This window comes from Monodelphis domestica, chromosome 3, assembly GCF_027887165.1.
Source record: "Monodelphis domestica isolate mMonDom1 chromosome 3, mMonDom1.pri, whole genome shotgun sequence".
Taxonomy (NCBI): domain Eukaryota; kingdom Metazoa; phylum Chordata; class Mammalia; order Didelphimorphia; family Didelphidae; genus Monodelphis; species Monodelphis domestica.
In genome coordinates, this window is record NC_077229.1 from 104,099,049 (window position 1) to 104,115,775 (window position 16,727).

The 16,727-nt window shown below is 37.2% G+C and overlaps 1 protein-coding gene and 1 pseudogene across 5 annotated transcripts in view; both read right to left on the reverse strand.

Annotated features, from left to right (window-relative positions):
• LOC130458311 (inosine-5'-monophosphate dehydrogenase 2-like) overlaps positions 1-15,211 on the reverse strand; it is a 29,911-nt pseudogene extending 14,700 nt beyond the window's left edge.
• ARHGAP39 (Rho GTPase activating protein 39) overlaps positions 1-16,727 on the reverse strand; it is a 426,284-nt gene that overhangs the window by 206,606 nt on the left and 202,951 nt on the right. For all 5 annotated transcript variants that reach the window (XM_056822907.1, XM_056822906.1, XM_056822904.1 and 2 more), the window contains exon 3: positions 15,221-15,658. In XM_056822907.1, the coding sequence (XP_056678885.1) occupies positions 15,221-15,658 (438 nt within the window). The remainder of the gene's footprint in view (positions 1-15,220; positions 15,659-16,727) is intronic.

A 16,727-nucleotide genomic window follows, 5' to 3' on the forward strand; every position in this document is an offset into this window, starting at 1 on the left:
GGAATTGGAGGATAGTAGAAGGAAGGCTACATACTTACGCACAGACATTGAAGATAAATATGAGGAGAGAGAAACAGTTATAGAAGATCTTAAAAGGAAATTAAAGGAAGCAGAGGTAAAAGCAAGAGAAAGTGAGATTAAAGAGGTTAAGGCAATACCTGCATTAAGATCTATGAAAACTAATAACTATTACAAGCCTAGGGATAGAAGATCTGGTCCTCAACATCGTTTCCTCTGCAATAGAACTGGTCATTTTGCAGGGAATGTAGATACAGAGGTTAGTTTTCCAGACAATTGAACAGGTATGGAGGATTTAATAGGCAGAATAATTGGAATAACAACAATAACTGGAATAACAATAATAATAAAAATAAGAACTGGAATAACTATTCAAGAAGGAATAATGGAAATTCATGTCAGAATGCCTGCTGTCAGGGAGTTCAAGCACCAGATCTGAGCACAGTGCAGGAATGGAGCTCAAGCACCAGATCTGAGGACAGTGCAGGACTGGGAGCTCAAGCACCAGATCTGAGCACAATGCAGGTCTGGGTTAAGTCTGGAGCAAGGCCATAATATAGTCAGGTTGTTAAGGGTGATCAAAGCAAAGGGGGCTTGACCTTATGAAGGTTTACCCAGTGTTCTTCTGTAGATAAATCAAGGGATAATGAATTGAGAGTAAATGAAAGTGATTGCAATGTAAATAAGGTTAATGAAGCTATAGATGATGTGATTAAATCAAAGGAAAATGTAATTAGTGTTAATAATTGTAAAGAAAAAAATTATAGTGTAAAATTAGAAAATTCTAATGAATAGAAAATAGTGAAGAGGGGTCAGATGGGTAGCTCAGTATGGATTGAGAACCAGCCCTAGATATGGGACGTCCTAGGTTCATATCTGGCCTCAGACACTTCCCAGCTGTGTGACCCTGGGCAAGTCACTTGATCCCCATTGCCAACCCCTACCACTCTTCTGCCTTGGAACCAATACATAGTATTGACACCAAGACAGAAGGTATGGGTTTAAAAAAAAAAAGAAAATAGTGATGAATGTAAACTGGATAATGATAATTTAAATGTAAATGAGAACAATGATACTAAAGTAGAGAGTATAAGGACCAAAGAGAGGAGTGATAAAGCTTATGATAGAGTTAAAGATGCAAAATCCTGGCAATATTATGTAGTTCAAGCAGATGTAAATTTGGATGGACAGGAAATGACTGAGCTTTGTTCTGATGTTACTGTGCTTGCACTAGTATTAGAAACATTTTAACCTCCAAATAGTACAGAACCATATGTAACAGTTACTATAGATGATCTTTTTATGATCTTTTGGTTGATTTTGGATGCAGTAAATAAGTTTTGCAAGTCTTCCTAAGAATTGTAGAGTGGTTGGTACAATGGCAGTAATAGGTGCTACTGGTAAACTGCAGAGACTAGCAAAATTTCAACCAAAAATGATTACTTTAGGTCTTTTATCTGTAGAGCATGCATTTCTTTGTATGCCAGACTGTCCCATGAAACTTTCAGGTAGGGATTTATTATGTAACTTACAAGCAACAATTCAATGAACTGATATTGGCGATATATCATTACATCTACCAGAAGAATATCTGAAAGCTTTTCCATTGCTGTTCTTAGAGTCAGTCAGTACAAAGGATGACTTGTATTCTATCTATCCTGTATCTGAGGATATCCCTGAAGGTTTATGGTCAAAGTCTTCCAAAGATGTAGGTCTATTGAAATCAGCTATTCCCGTAAGGGTGAGGACTAAGGAAGAGTTCCTTGTATACCTCAATATTCCTTAACTAAAGAAGCACTAGAGGGTGTCAGACCAATCATTGAATCTCTAATCCAACAAGGGATCATAATACCTGGCTTCTCAGAATATAACACACCTATACTTCCAATCAAAAAGCCATAGCTAGACCAAAATGGCAAAGTGGTATCTAGATTCACACAGGATTTAAGAGCTGTAAATGATTATATGATAAAGACACATCCAATTCTACCAAGTCCAGCTGCTATAATTTCTTCCATTCCAAGTAGGCAAGATATTTCACTGTGCTAGATTTAAGCTCAGCATTTTTCTTGATACTAATCCATGAGGATTCTCAAAAGCTCTTTTGCTTTTACCTGGGGAAAAAAACCCATTGGACACGGACTCGTTTGCCCCAGGGGTATACTGATTCAACGAGGCAATTTTCAAAAATTTTAAATAAAGATCTAAAAACCATAACATTTCAAGGAAAGTAAATCAGTGCATTTTGTGAATGATATTCTCCATGCATCCCCAAATGCTAAAATATGTCTCTTAAGAGACAGCAAGGTTCTTTTGATAGAATTATATAAACATGGGCATAAAATTTCCAAGGCAAAATTACAGTGGGTTTTGCCTCGAGTACAATATCTTGGATTTGTGTTATCAGAGGGTTCCAAAAGTATCACACAGAAAACAATAGCAGATATCAAGAAACTGAGTGTTCCTAAGACCACAAAGCAACACAGAGCTATTCTTGGAACAAATGGTTTCTGTAGGCAATGGATACCTAGGCATAGTGAATTAACAAAGTGTCTAACAGATTTAACCAGGAATACAGAATCAGAACCTCTGAAATGAAAACCTGAACATCTGAAAGCCTTAAGAAAGCTTAAAGAAGCCATTTTACCTGATCCTCCTTTGGGTATCCCAGACTATACAAATCCATTCTAACTGTAAATGAAACTAAGGGTATTGCTTCTGGTGTACTCACACAGACTTCAGGACAAAGTTATCATCCAATTGGACATTATAGTGGCCAGCTTGATCCAATAGCAGCTGCAGCTATGTTAGTCCAGAAGTCAGCAGACTTAGTTTTAGGATATTCATTGACTGTATATTGTTCACATCACAAATAGAAGCACTAAAGAGGAAATTTTGTACTCAAGCTTATTCAGATCAACGAATATCTAAGAATGAAATTATACTTCTAGGTAGTGAAAACATCCAGTTAAAGAGGTATAGTGTTTTAAATATAGCTATGCTTCTTTCTGATTTGCCAAAGAACGGTAAACCATTACATGAGTGTATATGAGTGCATAGAAGTAGTAGATCTAGAGGATATGCCTAGGATGGATTTGAAAGACACTCCAGTTGAGAATCCAGACTTGGTCTTATTCACTGATGAATTTTCATATTTGTGTAATGGAATTAAATGTACAGGTGCTTCAGTGGCCACATAATTTGAGACACTGTGGTATGGGTCATTACCTAGTAACCTTAGTGCTCAAGAAGCAGAGTTGGTTGTATTGAAACAAGCATGTCCTCTAGCTAAGGGTAAAAGTGTAAATATTTATAGAGACTCTCGTTATGCATTTTCTGTTAGTCATGCTACAGGAAAGATCTGGAAACAAGGTTTTATTACTGCATCAGGAAAACCAATTGCTCATGCAGAAATAATAACTGAGTTGTTGGATGCTATCCAAAAACCTAAACAGCTAGCAGTGATTTATTGTAAAAGTCATAATAATGGCAGAGATTCAGTCTCTAATGGAAATCATAGAGCTGATATAACTGCAAAATTTGCTCCCAGGAATGCTTCAGTGTATGTAATGAACTTGTCAACTATTGAATCTGATGATCTAGAAAAAGCTTATGTAGACTCAGAAATTCAAAAGTGGAAAGAGAAATTTGGAGCAAGGAAAGAACATGGAATATGGGTTGCAGACATTGGAAAAGTGCTATTACCAAAAGATTTGTATGCCTATTTATATCAAGCCATCCACACAAAAGGTCATTTTTGTACTGAAGCTGTAGTAGGCTCTATAAAGAGGCAATGGGTAGCACTGGGAATTAGTTCTGTAGCAAATGAGATCTGTACAAGTTGTTCTGTTTGCCAAAAATTCAACCAATGGTTATTCATACAGAAAGGTTTAGGTGATAGACCATTAGCATATTTTCCATTTGAGAGTCTGCAAATGATTACATAAGCATGCCAAAAGCTGGAAGATACAAGTTTTGTCTTGTAATTGTAGATAGATTAACAAAATGGCCTGAAGCTTTACATCTAATACTAATACAGCTAGCTTTGTGGTGAAAGTGTTACTTAAGGAAATTGTTCCTGGGTTTGGTGTACCAATTACCTTAGATTCTAATAAAGGATCTTATTTTACACAAGATATCCTGAAGAGAGTAATAAAAATCTAAGAATAACACCTAAATATCATGTTCCTTATCATTCACAAAGTTGAGGTCAAGTGGAGTATGTGGTGAATAGAGAACTCAAGTCTATGGTGGAAAAAAAAAATCTGTGCTGAAACTCATCTAAAATGTCCAGATATTCTCCCCATAGCTTTGTTTTATAAGACCAAGAGCAGATTTACATATATAATCTAATGAAATGCTCTTTGGACATGCTCCATTACAGGCAAAGATTTGTAAAACAGTCTATACATCTCTCTTAGGAGGAGATTGTCAACTTGCTTCTTACTTAAGTGCTTTACAACAACAACTTAAAGAATTACATGATATGAGAGTATTGATCCAATCTGGTCCATTGGATTATTCTCACCATAATTTCCAACCAGGAAACATGGTATAGGTGAAAAAATTTGCTAAAACATCAGAAACACAAGAGAGTTTGGTAGGACCTTACACTATTGTGTTAGTTTCTCCATCTTCAGTAAAAGTTTTAGGTAGAGATTCATGGTATCATTGTTCACATATAAAATTAGCACATGGTATTAATAATGAAAATGTACAAATTATTGAGGAAGAAAATGAAGAAGAGATTGTAGAAAGTGAGAATCATTAGTCAAGTTGAGTCTGCAGTCAGAAAGGTCAGTAAGGAGAGGACCATTCCAGTTGAAGAGGGCATTCAGATGGAAGAGGACAATGCAGATGAAGAGGAGAATTCAGGAAATTAATAGACATTGTTAAAAGACTCAAAAACTTATAGAGACAAATACTTTGAGGTAATTTGCAATGAAGAAGATCAAGTAATTAATGGACTAATGGATTAAAAAAGTTTGGGTAATGTATTATAACATAAAACACCATAACATATATTCACACAAATAAACATAATTATGTTTACTACCATGGAATTGGTGAAGAATTCTTCAATCAAGATAAGATGAGGAGAGGAAGAAAGTTTGAAGGAGTGGTAAGTATATTACATGCAAAAGTAACATAACACTAACATAACAGTGACATAATTGTGTTGACTGACATAACACTGACATAACACTTACAAAACAACATAACAGAGAAAAAATAACAACATAATATACAAATAAACACAAATAAATAAACATGGTTAGGTTACATTGATTCACTAGTTGAATGAGTGAAACAATGTATATCTAGGGTACCAATTATCATAATAAACTATAAATTAGTTAGTTACTAACAAAAAATAGTTAGATACTTAGTTTAATATAGGAATATAGGTAGACAAGAGAATTTTGAGGATAGAGATTTAGTTAGATAGGAATAAAGTAGATAAGATGAGGTGAGATACTAATTTACATTACAAAATTGCATTACAAAGTACATAATAACATACATTACATAACACAATTAACATATAACATCACATATCACACAAATTGTAAATACATATGCAAATAGTGTATATAATAGGATTGTAAGATTAATTGTATTATAGTGCATGTATATGTATATATGTAACATATTGTAAATATGAAGTGTATATGTATTGCACACATATATATTGTATGTATTCTATGTATATGTGTATAAAATTATGTAAATAAATCACTTATGTTTAATTTTATCTATTGTTACATGTATTTTGCATAAGTATATTTAATGTTTTTGTTTAATTTTCTTTGTAAAATTTATACAATTTTGTGTTAATTGTAATTTTCAAAAATTTTTTCTCGAAGTTAGATGTAAGGAGTAGTTTATGATTTTAATGTTTGCATGAAAGTTGTGTTTATCTTTTGCTTTTGATGTTATTTGCTTGTTGTGATTTTACATATGTTTGTTCTGTGTTTGAAATCTGTAATTGTTCATTACTTAATTCCCTTTTTTCCCTTCCTTGATAAATCCCTAGAATAGGATAGTATTAGATAGGTTAAGATAGTTAAGTGTAGGATGTTTGTTATTTTGGGTTGATATTTTATAGTTTAAGTAATAGGTAAGTAAGTTAGTGCACAAATGCCAAAATAGTGTTCTCAACACGATTTAGGCTTTGTGTAAAGGGGGGACTGTAGCAAGGGAAGGAAGAAGTTGCAAGAATGATTGACAGGTCTTAAGACTTAGAATCTTTCATGAGCTGGTTGAGTCAGAGTTCCACGAAGCAGTTTCCAACTGACTGAAAGTGAGCTGAAAGTGAAGTAGGAAGGTGTGTAGCTGAGACCCCCTGAACAAACCACCTATCAAGCAGATGGCCTTTGAGGATCAACTGGCTTAGGGTGAGAGGAAAATCTCCAGTCTTCCTGGTAGTCAGATTGACTGGGGAAAAGACCTTCTACCTTGCTGGAACCATCTTAGGATACCACAACTGGGATTCCTAATACCCGACCAATCATTAATTCTGTGTGTGTGAGATTTTGGGTTTACTGTGAGTTTTATTCTTAATAGCCTTTAGTTAAGATAGTTAGGCACTGTAAGCTTAGTTAATCAAATATAGTGGGTAAAAAAATCAGATGCTACCCTTCCCCTTATTCCTTCCCCAACATCTTCCCCATCTCTGTTAATAATTTCAAGTTATTTAAATGTGATTTTTCCCTTGTGTATAAATCCTTCCCCCTTTCCTAAAATCCCTATAACACAACAGAGAGCCCATCTTCATTGTGGAAGCTCTGAGGGCAAGGGTTTGGCAATGTGGCCCATATTTTGAATACCACCATCAGCAATGACTGGGACACCAAAGCTCTGTGCATATTCTGAGACTTTGTACACAGCTATCACTTGGGGTCTCCCACATGCCAGTACTTCCTAGGCAATGCAGATGGAGTCACTGCCCATGCCAATCCGCAGGGCATCCACTCCAGCATCAATGAGGTTTCTGGATTGTACAGCTGTCACCACATTGTCGCCGATAACCTGGAGGTTGTTGTATTTCTCTTTGATGTACAATCATGTTAATTTGGAAAATTGAGTTTTCTTGGGAAGGATCCAGCAAAACCACATCAATGCCGGCCTGGACCAGCAGATGGAGCCAGTACTTGTCATCCTCATGGGTACTAATGGGTGCCCCCCACAAAATCTGCTTCCTGGTGTCCTTGGAGGCCAGTGAGTAGTCCCAATTCTTCTTTAGGTCCATGCAGGCAAAGATGGCCACTAACTCATCATCCTCATTCACAATAGGCAGCTTCTCTTTCTTGCTCTGCAGCAGTATTTCATTAGCTTCTTTTAACATGTTGCCTGTAGAAGCCACTACCAGATCCTCCCTCCTGGTCAAGATCTCGCTCAGGAAATGGCCATGTTCTTCCTCCTTAAAGTCAATGTCACGAGAGGAAATGACGCCCACCAGGTGGCTGCTCATCTTGCCATTGTCTGTGATTGGGACACCACAGAAATCATGCCTTGCCTTGGCTTCAGACATCTCTGACACAATCTCTGGGGCTCAGGACCACAGGGTAAATCTTCACTTTTTGTACTTCATTGGCCTGGAATTCTGGGGTATAGTAATGATGTATAAAGCCAATACCTCCTGTAAGTGCCATAGCAAGGGCCATTCTAGTATAAGTGACTGTGGCCATGGGAGATGACCTGAGTAGGATTTTCAGAGTTATCTTCTTGGTAAGTGCTGACATTAGGTCCACTTGATCAGCTGTGAAGTCTATATATCCCAGGAGGATGAGGAAGTCATTGTACATAAGCCCATCCCCACAGTCGAAGAGTTGCTGTGCCGTGAGCCCATTATCTGGAATATAACAAATCCTACTGCTGATGTGATAGCCTGCCATGGTGGGGATAGGACTGGAGCAGGGGAGGAGGAGATGGGCTGGGCTAGCAGGAGGTCCAACTCAAGCTGCGTGGGGCTGATGCTTCTCCCACAGAGCAGGAATTCTTTTTTAACAAATCTTTTAGGATAAATGTCTAAATGAGCTAAAGTTCTGAGCAGTAAGATATCTTATTCTGATGCAGGTTCCAATGAAGTCGATATGAGATATTCTATGATGTGAATGAAGAAAAGGATGTACTTATTTGAATGTACTTATTGGTGATTCTTCAAAAGACTAAGCTGAGCTTGTCAGCTTTCAATTAAAAAAAAAAAAAAACAAACAGATGCCAAGCATTAAAAATGAATTCACAAGTGTCTGCCTGGCAGGTAAAAAGCAGTCTAGGACTAAAGGGCCTCTGTCCAAGACATCACTAAGAAGCCAACTCTTTTGGAGGCAGTGCTAGGTTTTTGCAGAAGCCATAGTGTAAATAGAAGAAACCTAGAATGAATGTTTATGCTCTAGACATTGTGCTAAGTTCAATAATGCCAAACCAGTCAAGACTGTTTCTATTCCCCCTACTTTGCTACATGAATTCCACTTCCTTGACACTCAGAGTACACAATGCAATTCCAAGATACTCTCTGAAATGACAGATAGAAAAACAAGATGTCTGCTTTCATTTACCTAGTCCATATGCTAAAGCTATTTTTATTCATAGGTTTTTCTCTAATTTATTCTCATGATCAAAGCTAAAAACAGAAACATAAGCACAAAGAAACTCATCCAACACAGTCACCTTTGTTCTTATCAGGACACAAAAAACATAATGCACACCTATCCTCAGTCTCATGCTTCAACTGGTAAACAAAAGATATCTGACACATCGTTAAAGAGGGCTCCCTAAAATATGCTAGGAAATATTCTAGAAAATAATTTCTAGAGAAGCCAACAATCACTAGAAGTTCCAAAAAACTCTGGCTTCTAGCATAAAGTTAATGGCAGAGGAAGAAGAGGCTCTTAATTTTTTTCAATTACATATAAAAATAATTTTTAACCTTCATTTTCTTACAATTTTGAGTTCTAAATTCATTCTAACTCTCCCTCCTTTCTGCCCTCCTTGAAAAGGCAAGCAATTTGGCAAAAGTTTAAATGTGCAGTCATGGAAAATAGATTTCAATATTAGTCATATTGTGAAAGAAAAACAGACAAAAAAACCTTAAGATACATAGAATAAAAAACAGTATATTTCAATTTGGATTCAAGGCTTCATATCAATTCTTTCTCTGGAGGTAGAGTATTTTTTATTATAGGTCCTTCAGAATTGTCGTGGATATCTGTATTTCTAAGAATAGCCAAGTCATTCATAGTTGCTCATTTTACAATACTGCTGCTACACTATACAATGTTCTCCTGGTTCTGCTCATTTTACTTTGCATCAGTTCATCTCTGTATTCCCAAGTTTTTCTGAAAGCATCCTGCTCAACATTTTATACAACAGTATTCCATCATAATCATATATCACAACTTGTTCATCCATTGCTCAATTGGACTCCCTTTTCTTTTTAAGCACTTGAAAGGAAATTAAGTAGTCAAATTAACACAAACTAGTTTGACTCTTTTTAAAAAATATATGAATGGAAATTAGACAGTCAAATGAATACATACCAGTTCTAGGTCACTATTGTATACAAAAGCAAGTAATACTTCCTATATGAATTCAAAGACCTTTGGATGACCTTTTTTGGTGGTAAAGCAGAGAGGTTTTGAGGAAGACAGATCCTGATGGCAATTGCCAGAAAACTGGAAAAGTTAGGTGGCCATAGCTGATTCTTAGAATGCAAAATCCAAATTCTATCATACTTCTGTGATAGTCTGTTTTTTTCATGTACGTGCCACACATAACTAATTATCAGGGAAAGCCATTTCTAAGATTTAACTAAACAGGATCAGCTATATAGACTCTGCAGAACTCTTTTCAAATAGCTGAATAAAAGAGGGAAGTCAAATAGGTATATTTGAATAGTTGAATAATTGAATTCTATGTGTCTTATTTTATTCACCTAAAACATTATTCTGAAGTGTCAATAAACACCATCAGACTGCTAAATGGGTTAGTGACACCAAAAAGCTTACCAACTCCTTTTCTAGATCTGCTCATTTTACACAATTACCTCCTCTATACTCTTTCCTCTTTAGGTTTTAGTTACATAGCTCTCTTCTAGTTCTATCTGACTGATTCTTCTCAGTCTTTTTTGCAGACTCAAACATATTACAACCCCTAACTCTGGGTATCTTTCAGACAGAAATGGAGGAACTCTTGTCTATATCTATATAGAACTATGGCCAAGTGATGTGCTTTTTATTTTCCTACACACCTTCTATATCCTGTCTCCAAATAACCTCGTCTTCTTCTACTATGGCTCTCTATACCTTTCCAGTCTTATTTCATATAGTTCCTCTTTACATATTCTCTATTACATACAAGCTTTTCCTTGTACACAACTGTATATCTCCTCCCTCTGCCTTTATAGAGGTGCTCCCCCATATCTACAATGAATTCTCTTTTCGCCACTTACAGAATCCTCAACTTATCAGAAGCATAATTTAAGTATTACCTATTGTACAAAGTCTTTCCTTTTTAAAAATAATGCTTTTAAATATATACTACAGTCATTTCTAAACATATCTCTTTAGTCAAATAAGAAAGGAAAAATAATCTACACTTATTTATCAAGTCTTTACTGAGCAAGTGGTAGGAATGTTTTTGGTGGTTTTTTTTAAAAATAGCTGCTGTCCTCAAAGAGCTCATATTCTAGTGAGGAAACAACATGGATGGAGTGCTGGGCCCAAAGTCACAAAGACTCATAATTTCTGAGTAAAAATAAGCCTCAGATATTAGCTGTTTGAATCTGGGCAAGTTACTTAACCCTGTTTGCCTCAGTTTCTCATCTGTAAATTGAGATGGAGAAGGAAATGGTTATTATCTTTGCTAAGAAAACCCCAAATGGGGTCACAAAGAGCTAGCTATAACTGGGAAAAAAATGCACACAGAATAAGTAGAAGTTATCCTAAGAGATTAAGATTAAGAGGAGTCTTGAAGAAATCCAAAGAACCCAAGTTTCAAGTGTAGAAAGCAGAAAGGCAGAGAGATGGGAAGTGGAGAATTGTGTGTGAGAAATAGCAAGCAGGTCTGTACAGCTGGACCATGGAGTGAGTAGAGTAGAATAAAGTTTCAGTAATAGGAAAGAATGCAAGACACTAGCCTGTACTTCATATTTTATTCTGGAGGTAATAGGGAGAGACTTGAATTTATTTGGGGAGGGTGGAGGCAATGTAACATGGTCAGACCTATATTTCAGGCAAATAACCTTGACTCTATACCTGCCTTTTTCCAGCTGTCATTCTACCCTTACCTCTAGGTCAAGTAGTTGACAGATGAGGTCATGCTCTTGACCCCAAGAAAAGGGGGAGGGTAAAGTTCCCCTGCACATACACCCCCTGCAGTAATCCAAGGAAGAAGTAATAAGGGCCTGATCTAGGGGAAAATGGTAAGATCTGTTACCTAGCTGGGTAACCCAGGCAAGCCACTTAAACACAATTGCCTTGCCCTTATCAGTCTTCTGCCTTGAAATTGATACTTGGTATTGATTTTAAGATGGAGGGTAAAATTTTTTTTCAAAATTGTTAATTAATTGTATGTATTAAGAAACAAGGATTCCCTGTTGGATGCATTGAGAAGGAGGAGTACTTCATAATCGGACTGGAGTCAAGAGGTAATAAGGGATGACATGAGATGGGTGTGAGATTAGGATTAGCAGAAGCTTTCTGTGAATAGTTTCAATTTCTTCAGTGAAGTATGAAGCTGAAGAGAGTGAGTGCAGGGGGTATTATAGACCACATAAGAAAATATATTTGAGGAGGCAGCTGGGTAGCTCAGTGGATTGAGAGCCAGTCCTAAAGTCCTAGGTTCAAATCTGGCCTCAGACACTTCCCAGCTGTGTGACCCTGGGCAAGTCACTTGACCCCCATTGCCTAGCCCTTACCACTCTTCTGCCTTGGAGCCAATACACAGTATTGACTCCAAGACAGAAGGTAAGGGTTTAAAAAAAAAAAAGAAGAAAATATATTTGCTACAATCATTAAAGTGAATAAACAGCTCAGCAAAATTAATCAACACATAAACTGAGCCTAATAGTTTATACAATGTTTAATAATTGCAGTCATCTACCTACTCGAAGTAAAAGATGTGCATTTTCTAAAATCTTCTTCGAGGCCAAGCCTGACCATTATAATTACATAACATTATATTTTCATTTGTTTTGCTATTGTTTCTATTTATGCAATTTTACCCTCAAGTGAGTTTTATGCTCATCTATCTACCTTATATGTCATTTGCTAAACCAATTTCTTGGTTTTGCTTACTTCAGTTTGCAACAGATCAATTAAGTCTTTTTATAATCTGAATTCTTCATATTCAACATTTTTAGAGCATAATAATATTCCATTAGTGGTGTGCTTAAGCTGACTCATATCACTTTATAATAACTAATAATTATATTTTCAGTGTAAGCATTTATATACATATAAAATATTCTGAAATATGTATGTCATATGCATCCCTGTTATTCCCTGAGAGTCAACTATTAAATATTTACCAATATACCTATGACTACATTCTTATATTACATCATTGTTTGCTTAGCTATTTTCATTCAATAAAAATTCACTTTTTTCTATTTCTTTGCTACTACCAAAGTGTTATTGGAAGCACTTTTAGATATATGGGATTCTTTCTTTAAATGTTTTGATCTCTTTGAGGTAAATGTCTAGCAGTGGGATGCCTGGGTTAAGAAGTATTAGAATTATAGTCATTTTCTTAGCTTTCCAAATTGCTTTCCAGAATGGATGGACCAATTTATACATCCATGAATATGTATTACTGTTCACAAGGTCTTTCCTGATTCCCTTAGTTGGCACTGTTTTTTACCTGCTGAAATTACTTTGTATACAAACTAGTCTCCAAAGAAGAGATGAGAAAATGAGCGTTCCTTCCTTCTTTGAAAAAGTGGAAGGATATGATTGTGGAACACTGCAGATACTGTCAGACTTAGTCAATGTGTTTGGTTCATATTGTTGAGCTCATCCCCCACGCCCCCTTTCCTTCATTTTTATTCTTTGTTACAGGGGCAGACTCTGGATTGGGAGAGGAAGGAGTACTATGTGGAAATGAAGATGATAGAAAATCAAAAGATGCCAATCATTTTTAAATATTACTTATCTATAGTCACATTTATAGAGTGAAAGAATTAGGATGATATCCCAGGTCTCTTGATTCCTAGTCTACTGTACATCCTCCTCAACACCACACTAATTCCCTTCCCCCTAACAAAACATCCAAATGGACAGCTGCCCCTGGCCACTTGTCACTTTATATTTTTGATATAAGACCGAAAGGAATGCTGCCACTGATATGAGTAGGAGGGGTTGATTAGCTACAATAGTGGAGACAGAGACTAAAGCCCTCCAGCTGAAAGTTCAGAGAGTAGTTTCAACGACAAAACCAACAACTCTCCAGCTGTGCAAAGCTAGGGTTCCTCAGATGGAATTTCCAAGGAAGGAGAAAGAAGGAGGCAGCTGACAGGGGCTGCCTCCCTCATGCTGACTCTCATTTGTTTTCTATTGCCTTTTGGCCTTTATCTAGTCACATGAGTAACTTAACCCACAATGAACTGATCTCCTCAGCAAGTGGGTGTCAGCTGCACATATGGAGAGTTTAGTTTGAGAAGCCTCTGGAAAAATCCCTTGCTGAATGAGAACAGGTCAGGGACCAAAACACTGTGATTTCTGGAGCAACCACTTGGAGATTCTTGCTCTTCTGGTTTCCAAACTTTTCAGGGACTATTTGAGCATCAGAGGCACTTAATTCATACTTGAATAAAGCCTGGTAGGTAGGTTATGCATAGATAAGTCCACACAAAGCCAAGTAGTCAATGTGAATATGGAGGGAGAAGGGCTTCATTCTTGTTCTTTGCTGGCATTGCCCCAACACCAAGCCATATGTACCCAATAGTCTCCCCTTCAGACTTCTTCTAGCTTTTCTTTGTAGAAAGTCTTCAACTTTCTACAAAACCTAAAAAAATTAGTGACAACAAAGGCAGCCTCATGGTTCTTACCCTAAAAGTATAAGACTCTGGAGATTTTTGAGAATTAATCAGACTGAGTCCAGGAGAATTTAACTTAACAATACTCAAGAACATTTTACAGACATTTTATCTTCATAGTCTATTATGCCCAACTCTCTGACTTCATGATCACTAATGCTGAGTTTACAGGTTAAAGGGCAAGCACACAGAGAAAAAGGTTTCTGGGCAAGACACCAGAAGGCTAAACATAATGAAAACACCCAGCTTCTCAACCTCAAAGACTCAAGGTTTGAAGAAATTTCAGAAGCCATCCAATCTAACCTGTAGCTATATATTTCTTACAAGGAGGTTATCAGGGTTTTCTGTTTTGTTTTGTTTTTTAAACAAGGGGGAGAGGAGTGGCCTTGGGAAGCACAGAAAAGTCCATTTCACTTTTGGACAGCTTTAATAGTAAGCTTTTTCTCACAATGAGATCAAATGTGACTATTTTTCATTCATTGCTTCCATGAGGCCAAGAAGAACAAAGTTTCATCTATTTACCCTATGAATGTCCTCTAAATAATTGAAAACAATAACCATCTCCCTCTTCTTTCCCAAATTACACAGAAACATAAATGCAGGTAGGGGAATCACATCAAGAATGAAGAGCAAATAATGTAAATATATGTTCTGTATGACATTATAATATATTGTTTGCCTTCTCATGGAGTAGATATGACTTACCCGGGGTCACACAGGTAGGAAGTGTTTGAGGCCAGATTTGAACCTAGGACCTCCTATCTGTAGGCCTGGCTCTCAATCCACTGAGCTACCTAGCTGCCTCCTTAGAACTCCAAATTTTAAAAAATTAATGTTAAAAATGTTTTTTACATGTAACTGGGAAATTTTTAATCATTTTAAAAATATTTTTTAAAAAAGGAATGAAGACCAAGAAGACACAGGATAAAAATATAATATCACAGGAAACTCAATCTTCCATTTTCTTAACACAAGTACCTTATATGAAATAGGAGCAAAGGGGGAAATGAAAATGGCTTAAAGGTTTTCTATAAGCAGTCATCATACAGTCTCATTCTCTCCCAACAGAAAGGCAAGAGGTTCAGTCTGGAAAGGTCTTACAGCTGAGAAAGAACACAATTAGCGGCTTCCACTGGCCTACATTTGATTGATTTCTTCTCTTACCTCTCATTCTCTTCTTTCACTGCAGTAAACTGTGTTGACTGTCGATTGACTCGGGCCTGCTGCTCTTGAGCCTTCTCATTAGTTTCTAGTTCTTGTTCCAAGGAAGAGCTGGTGCTGCCCTCTCGACTGACATTGCTACTGCGTCCAGGGCTATTCTCTGTTGAAGCCCTCGGGGATTCTGTATTCTGCTTCAAGGTCTGAAGCTTGGCAAGAGGGATGATGTCACAGTTTTGCGGCCGGTGCCATACAGTTCTCTGAGTGGTGGCATTATAATAGTAGAAACGAGATGTGTTTGGGTCAAAAAGTTCCCACCACTGGTTCTCATTGGTACGTTTAATCCGTACACCAGCAGGTGGATCCCATACACACTCGCCTGTGATAAGATTGGCATACATGCGCTCTCTTGTTCGAGGCTCGATGATTTCCACCCATTCTAGCCTGGAAAAGGAAACAAAGAGAATACTACCTGTTAGGTAATCAGAGATGAAAGGAACCCTGAGGGAAAGAGAGGAGCAGTCATATACTGAGGAACTCAAACCACTGCCCTCACTGATCACAACCTCCCTTTCTTCAGACCTCAGTGGAGATAGCCCAAGACTGAACCCAAGAGCACTGGGAAAAGAAATAACCTCCAAATCACTGATCTTCCACCCATCATTGAGGAGAGCAATCATTATAGAGATGAGGACTATCTTCCTATCAACACCAACTATTAACCAACAGCAACCAAAGGGAAGGTAAACCTAACTGCCTTAGGAGTGGCAGTACAAACCTGCTTTCAATCAAACCACTAATGCCATCATCCTTGGAAGTACCTTCTCCATTCCCACTATGAAGATTAAATTTAGCTCTCCCCTGATTTTGAAAATGAAATTAATTAACTCTCCCCTGATTGTGAAGATTAAATTGTAATCCCTGCCCATTTTTAGATTTAAGCACCAAAAATGTAAACACCCTACTTAAAAGTTGAGAAGGGAGATCTGCCGATCTTAGATTTAATCACCAAAGGTGTAAACACCCCATTCACACTTGAGTGGAGGACATCTGTGCCCCACGTGTTGAATAATGGATAATGAATCAGAATTAAATGGATTGCCCTTGGGCAGTCCTAAAGCAAAGTTTTAACTGTGATTGGTAGATGTAAAATTAGGGGAAGGCACAGGAAGTGACACTAAAGAAAGTGTCTTTAAAAGGGAGTTACAACTTCCTGAATCAGTTCTAATGGCAGTTCTTCATTCTTTGGAAGTGGCAACTAAATACTTCTTCGTTCTTTGGAGTGGAGGCTGAAGGAGAAAATCTGCTGATTGGACCTGAGACTCTGTTCCAGAAGAGACTGTTGGATTTACACATGATGAGTGGAAGAACTGACTCCTTTCCTGGATATTTTCTGAAGAAACTAGCCTCAAGAGAGACTAGCCTCTTGAGAGAGATTTCCCCCAGGTTCTTGGCTTTGCCGAGGCCAGCTAAGAACCCAACTCTCCCTGCCTGGGTTAGGCTAGGGGCTGGA